Source organism: Phaenicophaeus curvirostris, chromosome 3, assembly GCF_032191515.1.
Source record: "Phaenicophaeus curvirostris isolate KB17595 chromosome 3, BPBGC_Pcur_1.0, whole genome shotgun sequence".
Lineage (NCBI taxonomy): Eukaryota > Metazoa > Chordata > Aves > Cuculiformes > Cuculidae > Phaenicophaeus > Phaenicophaeus curvirostris.
In genome coordinates this window covers 94,117,210-94,138,386 of record NC_091394.1, presented here as the reverse complement: position 1 = coordinate 94,138,386, position 21,177 = coordinate 94,117,210, and the positions used below count along the sequence as shown (strand labels likewise).

At 41.3% G+C, this 21,177-nt stretch overlaps 1 protein-coding gene across 3 annotated transcripts in view; it reads left to right on the top strand.

Moving 5' to 3' along the window:
• TRAPPC9 (trafficking protein particle complex subunit 9) overlaps positions 1-20,773 on the top strand; it is a 540,656-nt gene extending 519,883 nt beyond the window's left edge. For all 3 annotated transcript variants that reach the window (XM_069854713.1, XM_069854711.1, XM_069854712.1), the window contains 2 exons: positions 8,865-9,088; positions 17,616-20,773. In XM_069854713.1, the coding sequence (XP_069710814.1) occupies positions 8,865-9,088; positions 17,616-17,795 (404 nt within the window). In that variant the 3' untranslated portion in view covers positions 17,796-20,773. The remainder of the gene's footprint in view (positions 1-8,864; positions 9,089-17,615) is intronic.
• Positions 20,774-21,177: the final 404 nt, after the last annotated feature.

The window sequence follows — 21,177 nt, the reverse complement described above, 5'->3', positions numbered from 1 at the left end:
ATCATTGCAGAATGGCAGAAAGAAGGATAAAAAATTTAAGTCTTATTCGCAGCCAGTGAGGAATAAGGTGATGTTCTTTCAGTAAGCTGTAGGTTAAGCCATGTTATTCGTGACCTGCAGCAATTTTGCACAAAGCTGCCAGTGTACAAAAACCTAGTGTTATATGATACATCCTACTATGGATTAGGTTTGTTTCAATAATACATAGTGCTTTTTATTTTCCTTTCCTTTTTATTTTTTTTTCCCTCAGGGCAGGGTAAGAATGCTCTAAAAGTAGTCCTGCCACAGACAGGCCATAGAAATAAAGTTTTCAATAACCTAAAATAACATGCAAATCCTGGGCTCGTGAAATTTCAAAACACAGGCATACGTTGTATTGCAGCCTGACCTTTTGGCTGTGTAGCAGATGATCAAAAGAAGTCTTCTGCAAACCTGCTTGTGATGAATAGATAAAAAGGGGTTGGCCCATATTCAGAAATGAGACTATTTAAGCAAGCTGGGGCTATGTCATGGAATATTTTAAAATAAGTCAAAAGGAGCTCAGGCTCACCAGCAAACACAGAGCTCTGAGAATTTTAAACTTTTAGGGCATCTGCCTTTGAGCACTTAGATAGAACTGGACACAAGCAGTACAAAGTCTGAAGTGATTTGCACTTTGGTAGCAAATAGTGCAAATCACCCAATGACAGATTATGGTGGCTGCCGGAGAAGAGACAAGCAGGTGCCATCCATGTGCCAGCAATTTCACGGGGCAGAAGAAATATCTATGTCTATGTCTATGTCTATGTCTATGTCTATGTCTATGTCTATGTCTATGTCTATGTCTAAAGGCATATGGAAAATAAAACAACTCCCACAGAAAACCAGAGATGTTAAACTGAATAACTCATTTCTTAAATAAATCTGTGGTTAATGTGCATTCAGATTTGGTGTTTTAAGATCCAAATAAAAGTTGGAGGACAGTCAAACTCCAGAGCACTAGAAATGTTCATGCTTCTCTTTGCAGCTAGTGTGACCCTGGTATTTACAGTTAATTGAAGAAGATTGTACTACATCTAAATGTTTACAGCTGTGATCAAGTGGCATTGAAATTGAACCCTGATCATGTGTCTGCCAAGGATAGATTCAGAGATTAAAATTGGACATAAACTTTATACTGATTCAGAGGAAGAAAGCTTACTCAAGCCAAACGAACAAGGTTGAAAAATCCTTTTTGCAAGCAAATTCTATGGGCATGCTGCAGGATCCTCAATCCGTTGTCATCACAGAGTTAAGAACAGGCACAAATTTGAAACAATTTGGCAAGGCCAATAATCAGACCAGTCGGAATCTGTCATCAGCATACTGGCCACTGCAAAAAAGTGATTAAATAGGAAGACACAGAAAACTATCAAAAACTAATTGCTTATTGTTGCTAGAACTATATTTTAACTGTGTTTTTCTTTTTAATTGCTTTTGGAATGAATAAAGTGTCCTTAATTCAATTGTAAAATGTTTGGGAATGGGAAGCTTGCCAGGAATCAGGCAGCTCAGAGGTTTTGTGGAAGCAGTTGCCTCTTTCACTAGCCTATGTTCATGTTCAGTCATCCCATCCTCTGCCAACTTTCCTGTTTTCAGGTTCATGCCCCTGTGTTAGCTGAAGGTCTCTGGGTTACTGGTACTCGCAGGAAGCTTCACTAGGTTGTTCATATCTTTTCCTGTATATTTTATTCAACCCTGTCCAAGGGCCTTGACCCAAAGAGGAGCTGAACTCTTCAGGTCCATAGAGGTTTTTGATCAGCAGGCTTTGAGTATAAGGGCATTTTCCAGGACAGGACTAGCAGTGGTTGACAAGGTGAGATATTCATGTAATTTGAACATGTTACAATACAAACATCTGTGTACCTCTGTGCTCATTGACTGCATTGAAATTATGCAGGCAGTGGATTTGGCTCAGTACTGTGTCAGTGTAACAGTGAATGAGCAGGAGGATGTTATTCCAAGTTAAGATGCACACGTTTGGTGTGATGAGCAGATCCAAACCACATACAGAAGACTTTGTGCAAATAGCTATGAGGCTCTTGTGCTATTAAATAACCATTCAGCATTTTCGTGATGAGAGTGACAGGGAACACAGTTTTTGTACTCATAGAGATATCTTTTGTATGGATATATTCAGTTCTGAAAATACTGCAGGACCTTGTAATGGACAAGCAAGTGTAACCAATGCTGTAACTCTATGTGTAAATAATTTGCATGAATGGTTTGGGAAATGAAAGGGAACTGGTCTGCGTGAGAGAGAACGAGTGGGAAGAGGAGATACAGAAACAGTGTTTAGGTTCATCTGTTGGAGGAGATACATAAAAAAAATTCAAGGAACCTGTTTTCTTAACAGGATGCCATGATCTGCCAGCTCCTCTAAGCAGCCAACTGAACCCCAAATTACAGGCTGCTGAAATTGTTGCTGGCCTGTCATGTTGTTAGCAGCCTTATCCAGTGGGAGGTGTCCCTGTCCATGGCGGGGGGCTGGAAGTAGGTGGTATTAAGGCTCCTTCCAACCAAAACCATTGTATGATTCTATGACATGCAGCAGTAAGAGGAGGGACAGGGAGCTTGCTTGTTTGGAGACAGGCAGGACCAGCTTGCTCTGTGCAGAGTCTGCTTGTAGTATGTTTTTACCTCCATTCTGATCTTTTTTCCAGCCACCCAGTATGTAAGATCAGAAATGGACAGGATTGTTCAACCCTCTTGCAGAGGTGCAGAGGAGGGAAGGAGAAGAGGAAAAAAAAAAAAAAAAAAGTTGTTCCAGACAGCATGACTGGCCCTTTCATTGCTCTTTTAGGGCAATTAGAAGTAAAGCTTGCCTGGGAAGACTTTTTAATCAGCACTTTATAGCTGGTGAACGCAGAAAAACTGAATCATTCTGCAAGACTTTCTCTGCAGCAGCTCTTTCTTGGGCTCTTGTTCTTTGGCTTTCCTCCATCAAAGTACTTGATGGACATTATCTAGAGACGTTGGCATTGTTGCTTCACTCCCCTCCTCAGACCACAGCTTTCCCAGTTCACAGAGTAAAACTAGTATTTTAAAACAGCACTAGCAGCATAAAAAGGGGTTGAATGACTCAAATTCCCCTAACTACCACACTACAGACAAGCAAGGCTTGCTTTGCTGGGCTCAAAGATCTCTTTTACCTCTTATGTGAGATGTATTTGCTCATTTGGGCATCTCTTGCCTTGAATTTTTTTACCTACTTGTTTGGGCAAAGCCAGACTTCTTTGAGGTGTTTATCTTTAGTCAGATTCCTGGCTACAGTGGATGGCAGGGACTAGCACATCTGTGTCAGTTGGGGATTCAACATCAAATTTAAAAGCAAATATCGAATGGAAATCTCTCCACCCCACCCACTGTAAAGATGAGAACAAACACCATGCCTTCCTCTGCAGCCTGTTTTTTAAATTGACCCAGACTTGAGCAAGGAGAGTAAACATTGCTGGAATATGCATTCCTACTGAGATTAAACATTTATTTGAATTCGTCTTTCCCAAATTAAACAGTGACAAATAGGGAGTTGGATGCAGAAATACAATTAGCCATTACTTAGGTCTCTTGATGTACAGGTGGGCCAATGAGTTGCCAGTGCTCATATGGAAAAGGGATAAAGTAGCAGGAAAAACTTACTGTGTGTCGTGAGCCACTAAATAACACAAAATGTTAATAATGTTTGGTATTCATTTCCAAGCTGCCCCGTTGGGTGATGAAGTCAGAAGTGCATGTGGTAGGTGGTGGTAAATGATGTTTTGCTTGTGGAATAGTGATTGTCTTCCTATTAGTAACATTCTTGAGTTTTGAGGTCCTGAGAGACAAACACGATATTAAACCAAATGTATTATTTTCATATAATAGTCTCCGAGCTATTGTGGTGTCAATAAGCATCACCTATCAACTGGCCGTGAATAGTTATTCCAACTAAAAGGTGAATTCATCGAGATCTTAAAAGGCTTGGGTACGGCCATCAGTGAAAAGTAAGGCTTCCCAGTCACCCTTCTCACCCACTCTTTCAATGATCTTAAGGGTCTTTTCCAACCGAAAGGATTCTGTGATTCTCAGTGGCTTTTATCATCCTGTTGTGGTTTAAACCCAGGTGGCAACTAAGCACCGCACAGTCACTTGATCACTCACCCTAGTGGGATGAAGGAAGAGAACTAGAAGAGTAAAAGTTAGACAGCTTGTGGATTGAGATAAAGACAGTTTAATAGGTAAAGCAAAAGCCACACATAAAAGCAAAGCAAAACAAGGACTTCATTAATTACTTCATATTGGCAAGTTCAACTGTCTGCAGGAAAGCAGGGCTCCATCTCGCATAATGGTTACTTGGGAAGACAAATGCTGTAACTCCAAATGTCCCCTTTTCCTTCTTCCCTCAACTTTATATGCTGAGGATGATGTCATATGGTATAGAATATCCCTTTGGGTATTCTGTCCCACCCGTGTTCTCTTCCAACTTCTGCACCCGCAAGCTGCTTGCTGGTGGGGTGGGTTGAGGAGCAGAAAAGGCCTTGAATCTGTGTAAGGACTGCTCAGCAGTAACAAAAACATCCCTGTATTATTGATACTGTTTCCATTACAAATACGAGCCATAACCCCATACTAGCTGCTATGAATAAAACTCCATCCCAGTCAAAATCAGCATATCCTCATCCTCTGCCTTCCAAAACGTGTCAGACATTTTCTCCTTTGGTTCAATAATCACTTAGAGGAAGTCGTAGGAATTAAATATCCGGTGTTTCCTCAGAGCAGTCCTATGTCTGTTAATGGGTGTGTGGTGGAGACTGTGTCTTTCCTTTTTCCTTGATTATCAAGCATTGCAGGGTCATGTTGATACCCAAGGATGCCAGCATAGTAGACATATGTAGGTAAATGAGCAGGAAAGGGGTGGGGTGGGGGAAGTTATAATGTAAAAGCAGCATTTTGTTGGCTTACTAAATGATTTAACATCTAATTAGAAGGAGATTGCTAGGCCTTTGTGGTTTTTTTGACCTGATGGCCAGAGTTTACACTTCCACTGTTTAAATGTAATTTATATATGCTGTTTGCATTAAACTTTTTCTTTCTAATATTCTGAAAAACTGTTTATTTTCTATATGAATCTTTGGAAGATGGAGCTAGGGCCACCACTGTCTTCTGTGCTAGAGACTGTGTCTTCTGATTCAGAGCTACTGTATACTGAAGCCAATAATGATTCACTCTCACAGCAGTGGTGTGAGCAGTCTCAGCTTTTATATGCCATCTGTGTGAGTGAGCTGAATCTGCAGAAATGGGACCCTGTACACATGGCTTTTCCTCTGTTCATGGATGAAAATATTAAAGCAAATCCGTATGGTCCATGAGATGTTTTCTGTGTCAGGATGGGAGTAAAACTGCCTGTCAAACCAAGCTGTTCTCTCTGATGAAAGGGGACTGTTTTTAAACACTCCTTTCCGTAGTATTTTGCATGCCAGCCATGTGTGTTTTCTCATCTGACATCTCATTGAGATCCTTGGCTTCAGTACTGCAAGAGGGAAGGGTGTGCTGGGAAGGAAATAATCTCTCAATATGTACACAAGCACGTGTGCACACACATGGTATTAAATCAATCTTAACTGAATTTAGATTTTTTAAGGAATATGAAATAAAATTAATCTGATTGAGCCAGGTTTAATTACTTCCCTTTTGTTTGGATTTTCTATTTTCACCTGAAGATATTGGGAAGCAATGCTCTGAGCTATTATTAGAGACAAAGGTGGAGACAGAGGGCAAAGGGTTCATTTACAATTCCTACAGTAGAGCATTGAATTTTAAAGCTAAAAGGCAAGTTGATGAGCAGCTTGAAAATAAAGATTCAGCTGCTTAGCTTATTGAGTATTTCTCAAGGTTCATGCTGGGGAGTCAGACATTCTCACAGCTTTGAGACCCACTGGCTAGACGAATCAGAAAAAAAGAAAAAAATTATTTATTTTTAATGAAACCATTTACCTTGCAGAGAGAAGCTTGAAAACATAAACTGTTATAAAGTCATGAAGAATTGCCTCCCAGTACTTAAAGGGGACCTACAGGAAAGATAGAGAGGGGCTTTTTATCAAGGAGCGCAGGGATAGGACAAAGTTAACGGTTTTAAGCTGAAAGATGGGAGATTTAGGGTAGATATTAGGAAGAAATTTTTCACTATGAGGGTGGTGAGGCACTGGAAAACATTGCCCTGGGAAATCATGGATGCCCCATCCCTATTCAAAGCCAGGCTGGATGAGGCTTTGAGCAGCCTGATACAGTGGGAGGTGTCCCTGCCCATGGCAGTGGGGTTGGAACTGGATTTATTTTAAGTTCCCTTCCAACACAAACCATTCTATGAATTGATATAAACACAGGTATTTTGAAGGAATCATTCAGGCTTCACTTCTATGCCAGAAGGATGGGAAGCATAAAGATTGTACACACACATGGGCAGACACACATATTTTCCTGTTTTGAAAAATTCAAATCAGTTAATCCCAGATAATGGGATGCCATTATAACCAGTACTTCACCTCTGTGATCTTAGGGAGCACTGAGAAGAGCCTGTCTCATTGCAACCCCCCTTCATGTATCTATATACATTGATGAGATGCCTCACTGAGCCTTCTGTTCTCTAGGCTGAACAGTCCACCAGCTCTCTCTCAGCTTTTCCTCATAGGAGAGATACTCCAATCCTATCATTTTCTTCTTGGAACTTCACTGAACTTTCTCCAGTACGTCCATGTCTTTCTTGTACTGAGGAGGCCAGAACTGGACTTGGCACTTCAAGTGTGGCCTTAGCATGCTCTTAGTGTCAAAAACTAGGTGTCTCCTTTGGAAAGGAAAGTTTTGGCACAGGAGCTGTTCCCATTGGGACACCATTGCAGGTTTTGGATAGCTGCAGCTTGAGCACTGCAGGGTTTCTTTCTGCTTGATCTGTCAAGCCTCTTGTATCTGGAGCTTGGTGCTGCATTTCATAGAATCGTAGAATCATAGAATGGTTTGGGTTGGAAGGGACCTTACAGATCCTCTGCCATAGACAGGGACGCACTCCACTGGATCAGGTTCCTCAAAGCCTCATCCAACCTGGCCTTGAACACCCCCAGGGATGGGGCACCCATGACTTCTCTGGGCAACCTGCGCCAGTGCCTCACCACGCTCACAGGAAAATTTCTTCCCGCTATCTAATATGAATCTCCCCTCTTTCAGTTTAAAGGTGTTACCCCTCATCTATCCCTGCACTCCCAGATAAAGAGCCCCTCTTCAGCTTTCCGGTAGCTCCCTTCAAGTACTTGAAGGCTGCTCTAAGTTCTCCATGAAGCCATCTCTAAGTTCTTCCTGAAGCCTTCTCTTCTCCAGGCTGAACAAGCCCAACTCTTCTAGCCTGTCCTCATATGGGAAGTCTTCCAGGCCTCTGATCATCTTCGTGACTCCACTCTGGACTTCCTCTAACAGATTTGAGCAGCGTTTTAATCTGGGTCACTCAACTTTGCTGACTTGACGTCCAGAATAAATGTGCCTTACTGAACTTGTTTCTTATTTGGTACTATTTTTCTTTAAATTTTTCCAGTTACTGCACTGAGACTTGTTCAGTTTGCCAGGCTAAAGGGCATGAAGAGAACATGTGTTGTTTTGTAGTTTTTTTCTAAGACAACAGAACAAACAATAGGTTAAAAAAAAACTTCAACACTTTTTTTGTAAAATAGAGTTTTTTTCCTAAGAAAGTTCCCAAAGAATAAATATTGTGTCTTTTCTTGAAGAGGAGATGTTATTAATGTAAATCCAATGCTGTTGATGGAAGAATGATACACAGAATGTCATAACACAAATGGCTGAGGAGGAGCTGGAGTGATCAAAATGCCTCATGGGCGTGTAAGATTGTGAGGATAGGTATTCATACAGAGGATCCTTTTTTACATGTGCCCAGGGCTTTCTCTTATCTCTGAACATGAACCCATAGTGAAATAGAAATGTTCCTGTATTAATAGTGCATTGGAGATAACCCTCATCTGAAAAACACAGTAATACTGCACAACTGGGAACTCTTTCAGAGCAGGGAGTTGGACTAGCAGTTTCATAGTGTGTTGGTAATGAAACATTTTAGTCCTGTATAAGCAAATGGGCAAGGTTAGTGGACACATTACTCTGGCTGTCATTGTCCCAGCAGTAACCAATTTAGAGGCTTTATATTTTCTGCTATCCTAGTAAGGGAGAAAGAAAAATTAGTTAGTTAAAAATAGAAATCCCAGAATGAATTAAAGCACGAAGAGTGAACAAGCTCTTAATGCTACTGTATAATTTTAAAATCCCTTTTTTTCCTTATTATCTGGACGTTTTTATATGTATTACATTGCAAATTCTAGCAGTATCTGTCCTGCTCCAAAAGGTCACCTCCATACAGGAGGACTTATTCTGGCTGTAACGTGTGAATATGGACATCCAGATCTGGATCTATCTAGCTACCATTTGTATTGATGATTCCTGTCTGTATTTCCTTTCATCTGATGCTGTTGATTTGCAGGAGAAAGATGAGAAGTCATCGATGGCTTTGGCTTTCAGGGGAGGAGGTTAAAATAAAATCTTCTGGTGCTTGTGCATAGAGTCTAATTGGAGTTTTTTCATAGCTCTTTCAACAACTGAGGACAGATACCAGACCTTTGCGGACTGGTTCATGCAAGTAGTTTCTCTGCAATGTAACCCTATACAACACTGCAATATATTTTCTTTCCTAAGGTTAACAGTCATGCACACTTTGTTTTATTTAGGTTATTTATTCCTGTCAAGTTTCCTATCATGATTAATACAGTTTCTAAAGCAGGAGTGTCAACTTAATGTGGAACTGTTTTCTTGATTTACAGATATCCTTGTTGATGGAAAGCTTTGCGACTGCGATATCGTGGTGAACTGCAAAGTGGGGGACCCCGTACCATTAGAGGTGAAGCTGACCAACTGGAGCAAACACAGCGTAGGGCCCTTCGCTCTCACTGTGACACCGTATCAGGATTACCAAAATGGGGTGCACAACTATGAGCTGCAAGACATTATCACTTTTGTGGGATCCAATACCTTCTACATCGATTCAGTAAGTCTTGGGATCATAGAATGATAGAAACATAGAATGGTTTGGGTTGGAAGGGACCTCAAAGATCATCCAGTTCCGACCCCCCTGCCACGAGCTATCACAATTCCAAATGATGAGTGTTTGCAGAAAAGGGTTTCATTATTCAATTGTGCATTTTAAGGCAGAATACCTTTTTGAAAACACTGCAATTATGGCAGTTAGGGGTGCTGATAGATTTGGGAATATAGAATCATCTCTCAGATGGTTTAAGACTGCAATTTCCTGTCATGTAAACTACTAGTAAACTATCAGAGACAGTAACTTTTCATCACTCCAGATCTGCCTAGACATGAATGGGTAACCTACTTAAAAAGTTCAATACCATACAGCTAGTCCCGTCTAGTGCAGCCTGCAGTAGTAGATTTTAAGTAACTTTTTCTCTGTAGTTCATAAGAAATATTCCCCAGACTGAGCCAAGGAGCTCAGCAAATCAGTTTTAGTCAGGTCCTGAAGAAATGCAGTAGACTGCAAAAAGAAAATGCTAAACAATAATGACCAATATGATGAGCTGGTTCATTTCCTAGCCACTTAGCTTAGCCTTAGAAAACCATAAAATAAAATAGAAAACATGCTTGGAATAAGACAAAAAAGGTCCCCTTTTAGAACAATTGAGATTTTGATGTTTCTCTGAAATTATTTTCAGAAGATTAAACTCTAGGAGACTTTTTTCTTCTTAGACAAGACGTTGAAAATAGAGATAAAACTACTCTCTCCTGAATACTTCCCAAGCCCCTCTCCCCACCCCTCCAAACCCTTAAAAAAAAAAAAGAAAAACATTCGGACAGTACTGCAGAGTGGAATAAGCATTATTTCTGGTATCTTATAAAATAAATATGAAGAAGAGAGTGACTGTTTGGGATAGGTCTTAGGACCTTTGCTTAGGTCAGCTCTTCAGATAGCTGATAAAATGTACGTGTCAAAACTGAATATTTAAGTGAACCTCAGTAAGAAAGAAATTAAAGGTTAACCACAGGGGTAGTCACCATGCATATTTTTCAATTAAGCATCATGGGAAGAAAATATTTTAAAAAAGCTAATGAGCATCAAATACACCATCAGCTTGAATTTTAATGGGGGCTAACTACATCCTTAGCTGAATAATTTAGATGTGTCAACAGAAATAATGAAGAGATGGCTTTCTTTGAGTCCCTTTCTGACAATGTGGATTTTTTAATCAGGGTGACAGTGTTTGGATGCCCAGGTGCTAAAGGGCCTGACCCTCCAAGCTAATTAGGGAAAAAGAAGATGTCAGCAGGATGTATTCTTACCTTCTGACTGAGTCTCCTACAGGGCAAAAAGTCAGGAGGTCACATCTCTTCTGCCTGCCCAGGCAGCCTTCTCATACATTATGGTCCACCCCTTTTGCCACATCATTCAGTATTGAGACATTTCTCCTGTAAACACAGTCCCTGATAATTTAAAAATAGAGTTGCTTTCTGTTATTAGTCCTCCTTTTCATCCAAAAAGGTGAAATGAAGAAAATGTCAGCTCTTTGACAACAAGTGTTATATTTCACAGTGTGTAGTATTGATACTTGTCCTACACAGGCTCCTAGAGAAAATGCTTAGTCATATTTCTTTGAGGCACAGAGCCCTGATCATGGAAGAAAATTCTTCAAGCAATGTATATAATGCTGTTAGAGGCTTTTTCAGCCTCTGTAACGGCTAATTCAGTGATGGAGAAAAAGATTTCAGAAAGCCACACCTGGTTTGGGGACAAGAAGAAAGTCCTGGTTTGTGCTTTTGATGCTTCAGGGAAGAGGGAGCATACACAGAATTGTGTTTACGCTCTGAGTTTGGAAACTCAGACAGACGCTAGTTAAGGAGCTGAAGAAGCTCATAGTTGTGTAAGATGAAGGAAATTCAGATTCTCTTTTTTATATATGAAAACTGAGCCACTGGACCCAATTCCCTGCTGGTGTAACTCAGTGCTGCTCCGTTATTTTTATAAACTGAGGTCACAGGCATACAATTATTTTGCTCATTTAATGGAGGTGATTGAGACGCTACCATTGCCCAGCTGCTTGTTTCTCCCCCTCTGCGGGAAGATGCTCCCCTCTTCCCCAGCAGACCCAGTGAGAGGAATGGCGTGAGTATTTGTTTCTTCACCAAGTTGGCCAGTTTAGCAAAAACTACATTCGTCAGCAGTTTAAGCTAATTGGGCTGACTTCACACTGACACTGGCAACGAGGAAGTGACATGATTTATTGCACTGCTGAGCTGGGTGGGAGGAAGGATGGAGAACTAGCGTATGGTTTAACATATCAGTAGTGTGTGGTCAAGAACAAGTGGGAGCATCAGGTATTACAGCAAGAGAAGGTACTTCTCATGCCCTGGAAATCTAGTGTGTTGTCATGCCAATGCAGAAACAACAACATTATTAGTGCTAAGTTGAATGTGGTGTCTTTGGGGGGTAAAAATTCAGACCCAAATCCCTTCTGCTTTCTTAAATGTTGTTGTCATGCTAAGCCTGATACTCAGCAAATCACAATTATTTTTGTTTCCAGACTATAAAGTATCAAAACAGTTTCTGCTGCTGTCTGGAAGACAGGGGTATATACAGGAATTTTCAGCATGCATATGCTGCCTCACAATATGAAGATAAATTGTTTAAAGGGTAAAAGTCATACGATTTTGTATTTCTTTTTCTTGTGGCTTGAAGTCCAGGTTAGACAATTTATCTTGGAAGTAATGCAACGAGTGCTTATTCACCTTTTTGTGCTCTTACTTCAATTCAATGCAGCAGTCTGGCTTTGTGTCACAAAATCTCTGCTGGGATATACTACTTCAAAAAGCAAATTCTTTCACTGAAAATTTTAAAGGATATTGAGATATTTCCATGCATTTAAAATTAAGTGAAATCTTTATTTTTAAGCACAAGTTCTAATTTGGTTAACCTTACCTTTCTATGCCTCTGTTTAACAGAAAAATTGACTTCAGTTATCACTAAGATAGTAGACGTTTTTGTTCAATGTGGGGTTTTGAAGCATGAGACATTGTGGTGGATCCCCACTCATTAAAATACATTGCATTGATTTACTTCTTTTTTTTCACTTCACAACCTGAAGGTTAGCTTTAGCCACATTATTAAAAATTCTTAGTTCTCACCTATGGGTTTTCTTGACTAATTAGTTGATCAGACAGAGTTGCTTCTTGCCAAATTAAAACCAGAAAAATCTTTTTCTATGGAGATTCCTGTATCTACCAGTAATTCATTTTTCCTTGTGATCTTGCTTTTGCCATTACTATTCTCAAGCAGGTTGGGTTTTTTTTTTCCTATGTGTGTTATCATGCACTAGCTCAAATGATTGGTAGTGGGAGATGAGAAAAAATTCATTAATAGATGGTCATTTTGAATCAGCTCAGAAGCTTTGATGAACATTTGCTCACTTCTGTCAAGTCCTCTGTGGCCCATCTGGAACAAATTAGTTTTCCTGGCACTATTTTACTTGCACTGTAAACTCTTTGGGGCAGCGAACAGTAGCTGGCACTAGCCCTAATCTCCAACTGAGCTCCCTAAGTACTACAGCAGTATAAATAAGTAGTAATTAGTTCTAAGCAATCACAGTCCCACATGGTAGCCTGAATCAGGGAAGGATTAGGATGGAGCTAGAAACTTATTTTTTCTTCTGTCTCAGTGGAACAGAGGAGTAATGTGGGTATTTTTTTCTTGATTTCTCAGTCATGTTTTTCTAGGGTAGAAGCTTTCCATCTTTGGTCTCCATGTAAAGGCTTTAGTGGTGTTCTGGTAAGCTTTTTTGACTCTGACTCGATTCAACAGCATGTGTTCAACAGCATCCCAGATTGGCACAACATATAAACACACATCTAGGTAGATCTGCTAGGTCAAAAGACAATATAAATTTGGTCTGGATCAGGCATAAGCAGTGATCCTCATGTTTCTTGCAGGTTAGCGGGATCATGCATTGCAGTCAGTGGTACGGTGTGTACTGTCAGCCAAGGCGTGAAACATCTGATTTGTGTACACATCTGAACAAGTCACCCTGAACTCCCTTCACAGGCAGTGGAGAGTCAGTTATCAGGGTTGATGGAATTTAGGGGATATTTTTCCTCATTCTACATTTGATCAGATGAATCTTTGTGTTGAACAGCTGGCACAGATGTGGTCATCCACTTTACAGACATTTGGATGGATTCAGTTCCAGACTGAGACACCTAAATGAGTGGGTGTTGCCATGGATGGTGGCCAGCCAAGCTCCCATTAGTGAATGGAGATGGAGTCTGCAGCCAGCAGAACCTGGCTTACACTAACATAGACACCAGGGGTGAGATTTTGTTGCCTAAATTTAGGTGTCTACCACCATTTAGGTGCTGTGGGTATCCCTCCTGGCTTCCAGCTACTGCCAGACATCCTGTAATCATCCTGTAAATCCTGCCAGCCCTGTGCAGATGTCTCTGCACCTTACATCATCCCAAATGTCATGAGGTTTCTATGTTTCAGCAACTGTATCCTGACTCTATAGGCTGGCTAGGTAAACCATTTTGTGTTTGCTCACTGGCTGCACTGGCAAGTTGTTTCCTTGCTGTAGTAGAGGCTTGGATACCTAGTGTGCTGAGAGACACCTAAATCTAGGTGATTTAACCTCAAAAGTAGTCCTGTGCCCAGAGGAGAGTCACAAAGATGATCAGAGGGCTGGAGCACCTCTGCTATATGGACAGGCTGAAACAGTTGGGGCTGTCCAGCCTGGAGAAAAGAAGTCTCCAGGGAGACTTTATAACGGCCCTTCAGTACCTGAAGAGGCTACAGGAAAGCTGAGGAGAGACTTCTTACAAGGGCATGTAGTGACAGGATAAGGGGAATGGCTTTAAATTGGAAAAGCTAGTTACCGTTTTGGAAGACGCTTCTTGTAACTTCTGCAGAGCCACTTGCTTCTCAACAGTACAAAGGTTTCAAGCTACTCTTGTTTCTCTGTTTCTTCGCTAAACCACAAGGATTGATTAGAGTATTGGTTGTACAAGTGGTCATACAGATGTAGAGAGTCCCGAAACCATGAAGATTATTGTTTGGTCTGTGCATACTGCACCAAGGGAGGTAGCTGCAAACACAACTGGGCACATACTACCTAGCTCTCTGGCTTTTCTCACCTTTGGTGAAGAAACTGCTGAGTGATTCAGACACTTGTGCTGTAAGGTAGAAGGAATGAGAAACCTTGCAGGCAGAACTTCTAATGAGTGAAAAGATGATGCTTATGCTGATGTGCCTGAAGCCGGCTTCCTGCTTGTTAAGGGCTGTGATCTATGGTGTGACAGATATTTCTTCATGTTGCAGCTAGATTTGGAAAAATGGATCATAGAATCATAGAATAACCAGGTTGGAAGAGACCCACCGGATCATCGAGTCCAACCATTCCTATCAAACACTAAACCATGCCCCGTAGCACCTCATCCACCCGTGCCTTAAACACCTCCAGGGAAGGTGACTCAACCACCTCCCTGGGCAGCCTGTTCCAGTGCCCAGTGACCCTTTCTGTGAAAAATTTTTTCCTAATGTCCAGCCTAAACCTCCCCTGGCGGAGCTTGAGGCCATTCCCTCTTGTCCTGTCCCCTGTCACTTGGAAGAAGAGGCCAGCACCCTCCTCTCTACAACCTCCTTTCAGGTAGTTGTAGAGAGCAATGAGGTCTCCCCTCAGCCTCCTCTTCTCCAGGCTAAACAACCTCAGCTCTCTCAGCCGCTCCTCATAAGGCCTGTTCTCCAGCCCCTTCACCAGCTTTGTTGCTCTTTTCTGGACTCGCTCCAGAGCCTCAACATCCTTCTTGTAGCGAGGCACCCAGAACTGAACACAGGATTCGAGGAGCGGTCTCAGCAGTGCCGAGTACAGAGGGAGAATAACCTCCCTGGACCTGCTGGTCACGCCGTTTCTGATACAAGCCAAGATGCCATTGGCCTTCTTGGCCACCTGGGCACACTGCTGGCTCATGTTCAGGCGGCTGTCAACCAACACGCCCAGGTCCTTCTCCTCCAGGCAGCTTTCTAGACAGACTTCTCCCAGTCTGTAGCACTGCACAGGGTTGTTGTGCCCCAAGTGCAGGACCCGGCATTTGGCCTTGTTAAACCTCATGCCATTGGACTCTGCCCAGCGGTCCAGCCTGTTCAGATCCCTTTGCAGAGCCTCCCTACCCTCCAGCAGATCAACACTTCCACCCAGCTTAGTATCGTCCGCAAACTTGCTAAGGGTGCACTCAATGCCTTCATCCAGGTCATTGATAAAGACATTGAACAGGGCTGGACCCAGCACTGAGCTCTGGGGAGCCCCACTTGTCACTGGCAAGCTTGAAAAGGGTATGGGTCCTGAGGAGTCTTCCTGTGCTTTTTACTTCCACTCATCACTTGCATTAATGCCCACCTCTGTCATCGTCTGGATACAAGTACACATCAGTTCCAGTGAGGTGGAAACAGGGCAGGCAGCCCCTGGAGGAGGGGAAGGAAGCAAGAGGGGAGACTGCTTGATGTTGTTCTGCATGTCCAGACACAAAGCCAGAGGGCAAGAACTCGTACCCAGCGAGGAGGGGAGATGCCAAGGACAAGGGTCAGAAGAACAGCTGTGACTGCTCTGATCACTCACGTGGATTATACGATGCTGATATAAGTGTGCTGTAGGTCAGCAAAAGTGCTCGGCACCAAAGCCAAAGGGGACTTTGGCTCTGCCAGCTCTGAGGATGTTGTTGCTTATGAACAGTCAGGCCCTTGTGCAGGAGCATCACATTAGGCAGATTCAGCAAAGTCCCCCCGAGGAGACTGTACAGGGTGCGTCTGCTGGCTAAAGGACCCAGCAATGAGGGTCTGGAAAAACCTAGAACAGGAGAAAACAGAAATAAATAGCTCATTTCCCTCACATCTGAAAGCTACAGAGAATCTTCCTTGCTGAAGTTTGTGACAGGCACTTTTCAGCTCCCTGGAATATTCTTGAGGTGCCCCACACTCCTGGCAACCTTTTTCTAGTGGTTTTTCGCCCCTCTCACCCCTGCCTTGGTCTGGTCATCATCTTTATTCTTACCTTTCTATGGCAAGATTCCCTTCAGCAAGGGGTATTCCTAGACACTTTCCCAGTTAATATCCAGTTGTCAATGTTCCAGTTTACCAGATGACCAAATTTTTTATAGTGGGCAAGAATTGTGATAAACTATCTTGGATTCTTGGCATCATCCCTTCACTCTTTCAGTGGGTAATGTCCTATTGGTACTCAGTGATATCCCGTTCAAAGATTTCCTCCCCATGAATTCAGTCAAGCCCAGCATATCTGGACAGCTCAGTGCTTCTGGATCCAGCGCCTGAGTTTCTGTTGTAGTTGGGTTTAGGTTTTAGTTTGGCTGACCAATGGTATTGCCTGCGGTCATTTGGAACCAACACTGGACTCTATAACATGATGAACATTGAGGTATTTGGAAAAGAAAGGCCACTTAACAATGAGTTTTCAAGTAAAAGAAGAAAATATGTGGGCACAGTTCTACCCCTGAAAGTAGGGATGACGCCATGAGTCTATCTTGAGTTGACGGGTTTGGGATCCAGAGAGCAGAAGGGAACTCAGATGATCTGAACTGAGGGAAGAACAATATTGAGGAGCATCAGGTGCCTTTTATTGGGTCTTTTCTGCTGGGATGAAGTTGCCTTTTCACAATTTCTTGAATGAATTCCATCCAATGGAATGGCTTTGTACTGATTCTGTGTTTTGCATCTGCAGCAACTTTAACCCAGTTCTAGGCACCCTCAAACTGGATTTAACATCTTGTGGCAGCAGACATTAATTCAAACATTATCACGTGGTGAGCAGTCATGGCATTGCTAATTTAGAAATTATTCAAGTGTCTTGCTCAAATGATGGACTGAGATATATTATTTGTTGTAAAGATATTGATCGTAAATGGTTTTATGATGAAGGGAGATATATAAATGTAGAAACAGCATGAACTCTGTATTTAATTTGGACAAGTAAATCAGGGTGGCTGCTTTTCATGGGATGTTTCTGGCTAAACGTAATTATTTCAATGATAGAGAATATTAAAGATTCCTGATTAGAATTTGCAGTCAGATTGTGTCTGAATAATAAGAGGGGATGAATGTAGTTATTGCCAAGTTGTTAAATGATGTTTAACCATCTGTTTAACATGAGTTCAGAGACATGATTTAGACCTTTAATTTAGATGTTGATAAATGCAGTCTAAGGAAAGATTTTATGTGACCTCTGCCTTAAACCAACTCTACTCTGGAATCAGTGACTCCTGAAGATCTGTATTCTGGTTTGAGCTGTGCCACAGCTTTGCTGCATGGGAGAATAATCCAGGATCTAATTTTCAGTGCTCCAGTTTTACCATTTCTAGAATAGGGACAAGACCTTTCCTCCATTTTATGTGAAGGCAATGTGAATCTAGAGTACTTTGAGATCATTTGAAGAAGCTACTGAATTGCAAAGTGCAATTATCTTGTTTTCCTCCTGGTTTTATTATACTGATTTTCACTTTTCCTTTTCCAGGTGAAGCCCACTAAAGACACTGTGTACTTTGGAGCACTTCTCTTTCTCTACACAGGGGATTTCTACCTGAATATCAAATTCCATGAAGACAACTGCAGCAGGGAGCTGCCTCTCTCCTGGTTCTGTCTTCCTAGTGTTCACATCCGTGCTATGGAGCCTGCAGTCCAAACTAAGCTGTAAATGTACTGTGTGCTATTTGATTAACCACAGTACACAGAAATGCTTGGCACATCCTCTGCTTGATCCCAGCTTGTTTCTGTCCAACCCCAGACCACAGTCCCTACTTTGGAGGAACAGCTGAACACTTTCTGAATTGGCTGATAGTCATTTGAGCAGCTGCTTTAGCTAATTTCAGAGAGAGGGGGGGAGAGAGAGACAAAGATTATAACTATGCTAGAGCTTTCCTCTGTTTCCAAAAAGCCTTTGAAACTGCCAATATATGCTTTATACTTTCATATACCCTATTGATGTCAGTGGGTTTGAAAGGGTCTTGAGGGCTGAATTTCACCATGTGTTTGAAGGTCTCAGTTCCAACTCAAAGAATCCCATTTTAGCATTTTTCAACAAAAGTTGTATATATATCTATGAAATTCCCCCTGGCTTATACTCGACCCATGGCATATGTCCTTGAGATGTAGTTCTCCTTCAGACTTGTTCCAAGGTTTGTTCTTGTTCACTTTTCTGCTGTTTGGTGTCTTTGGTAGTAAATAGCTGTACTGATGCTTTTTTTCCTGTGTTACTGAAAGTTAGAATAGCAAATGTGCCTCCAGTTATTCTCTTCCTCCCCTGAGCCCAGCGTCACTTGCTCCTAGTAAAGTCATTGCCTTTAGTTTGGTAGAAATGAAAGACAGCAGTGAAGAGCTAAAGAGTTTTGTACTTGAGAAAAGAAATAAGACAACTTTTGGGTTGCCTATGGCTTGGCTGTGAATTTGGGCTTTCACAGTTCCGTTTTAGACAATCACAATTGCTTGAAACGTTTGCAGACACTTCACAAGCCACCAAAATTAATCAGCTAGTCATTAATATAACTTTGCATGAGTTTTTGCAAACTCTTATGATCAGATTTTTCATGCTAGTAGACTGGGCTTGATTATGTGGTTATTTCTTCCTTCTTTTTGTTAGAATGATTAGATTTAATTATTAGGTAATTAAGACCATGGAATTCCTCACCATAAAAGTAGTTGAAGAATGTACCAAAAATTTAGCATGTTCTCTTTCAGAATAATATTTTTGTATAAGGTGACCCGAATTTACCCCATATAAAGTAGGGAGATGTCTTAGCTGTATGATTAATATACTATTTCATGGATCTTATGTTTTAAACCTGTCTCCATCTTTTCTTAAATTTGGAACATGCAGCTCTTAAATTTGGTGGTAATGTACTTTTGGGGGTGGATACATCAAGATGCAGCAGGGGCACTCCAGTTATTTCCAGTTAGCTCTTTATATGCTTCATCTACATGCACAACCTCTTTGCAAATGTTTGGTTTGTTTAGACTTCATCCAGATCTGGGCACACCTCTTCACGCATGATCTGATCCATCCTGCTTATGCTGTAGAGCACTATGCTGTAGAGCACTAGCTCATTCTGGCTCTCTGCATCATGCCCAGTTGTACTTTTAGATGTGACTAGTGTTTTCCATAGGAATGACAGTGCTCAAAACTCAATTCATTGCATGTTTGCAAATGAGTTTAATGTATTCATCCTAAATATATTTCAAATCTGAGGAAACTATAGCTATAGCATGATAGCTATATTTCTAATGTATGCTGAGTATTATCTCTAAAAAAACTGTATTGTGGCAAAGTTAGCAGTGTTTGCTCTTGAGCTGTGGTTCTGTATACAGCTGTGAATGCCAGAGTGGAAGTCTTCAGCCTTAAACTGAGGGAAATCAGAAATCAACTGAAGATTTACTTGCAATGATGCACTGCTCTGTCAGCTGTGAGCACACCATGTCCAGTAAGAAAACCATTTCTCAGACTCACACAGTAGATCTGGGTGAAAGACACCTGTGGAAAAAGGTCCAACCAGCCAAGCTGGGCATGTTTTTTGCATTAATGGAGTTTGGTTGACCACGTTGTACCATGAGGCTGAATTCTCTGTCACTAGATAGGCATATACACAGAAAAATAAGATCCTGTGAGAGAACGAATTAAACCAGTTAATCTTTGCCATAAAAGCTTGCTTTTGACGTGTGTGTCTGTACTGTGTTAACACAACACTGCTGCAGTGAAATCCAAATTGGGTTTTACTCAATATTCGCATCAGGTAATCTGCAGATGCTAGGAATACAGCTAGGCTTGTGAGGACCACATTGCATTTGAAAAAAAAATATTGTGAAGCAGATGCTGTTGCAGTCAGGATACTTCAGCTTACCCCGCTAATATATTGTTCCGTGACGCCTATACTGGTATGCAACACTCATGTACCCTTTACTTACAAAGAAGCCCAATCCACAGCCTGTTGAAGCTATTGGAATGGGAACAGGTCTTGTTATAACAAAAGCAAGCTGCCTATTTCCTAGATTTCCAATATGCCATTAGAAATCTGTCATATATGCTCATAAATGTAAGTTCTTATGTGTGAACTGACCCTTAATGGTCTATCTGTTCATTATACAGTAGGCCACTCTGTCCCTTGTCAACTTTGATGCTTAGTTGCTTTTGGCATTTATGGAATCTTTCCCAATTTTCTCACACTTATACTTGTCTTGGTGAGAGAGATGAAACACAAGAAATTCTTCCTTCTGGAGATCATTTGTGACTTGTCTAGAAGGAGAATATTTGTCAGTGTAATTTGCAGAAGGGTGAGGGGAAGGTACTTGAAATAAAAATACTGCATCATTGGGATTGCTGTTGGGATTGGTCCTTGCAGTGCTTGAAAAAAAGGGATGATACTTTTCTGATCTACTCGCCTTTTCTGGAACTGAAAACTTGTTTATATTTCTCTGAAAGAGCCACCTATTATTTTCAACATGATGAGCCAAACTGCATTGTTATATATATCTGATATGATCCCACTTGGTTGAATTAAATCATTCCTAATTTAAATCACCATTGCTGAGAGCAGATGTTGGTCCAATATATGTATGCACTGGAGAAGCATAAGTTGTGTAAATTTAACTGTCTGAATAAATACTTATCTTGTGTTATTTACACATCTGCCTGTCTCTTCTGTCTGTAATTCTTGATAATATTCTCGTGTGATTTTACTGCTGATAAATATCTCTTGATACTGCATTCTGGCTCTGAAAAAATGTATTTGACCCTTTAACTGAAATTTCAGCTTTCTTCAAACTTTTTATTCATAGATGAATTCAGAGCTGATCAAAGATGCATGGTCCATAAGTGTGGTTCCTGTGTCAGTGTCCATTAACTATCAGCAGAGGGGAGGGAACTGTGCTCACCTCAAAAGTTATTTATGCCTCAGTAACCTAATATTGACAGTGAGGGTGGTGAAACACTGGAACAGGTTGCCCAAAGAGGTAGTAAATGCCCCATCCCTGGAAACATTCAAAGTCAGGTTGGACAGGGCTTTGAGTAACCTGTCTGGTTGAAGATG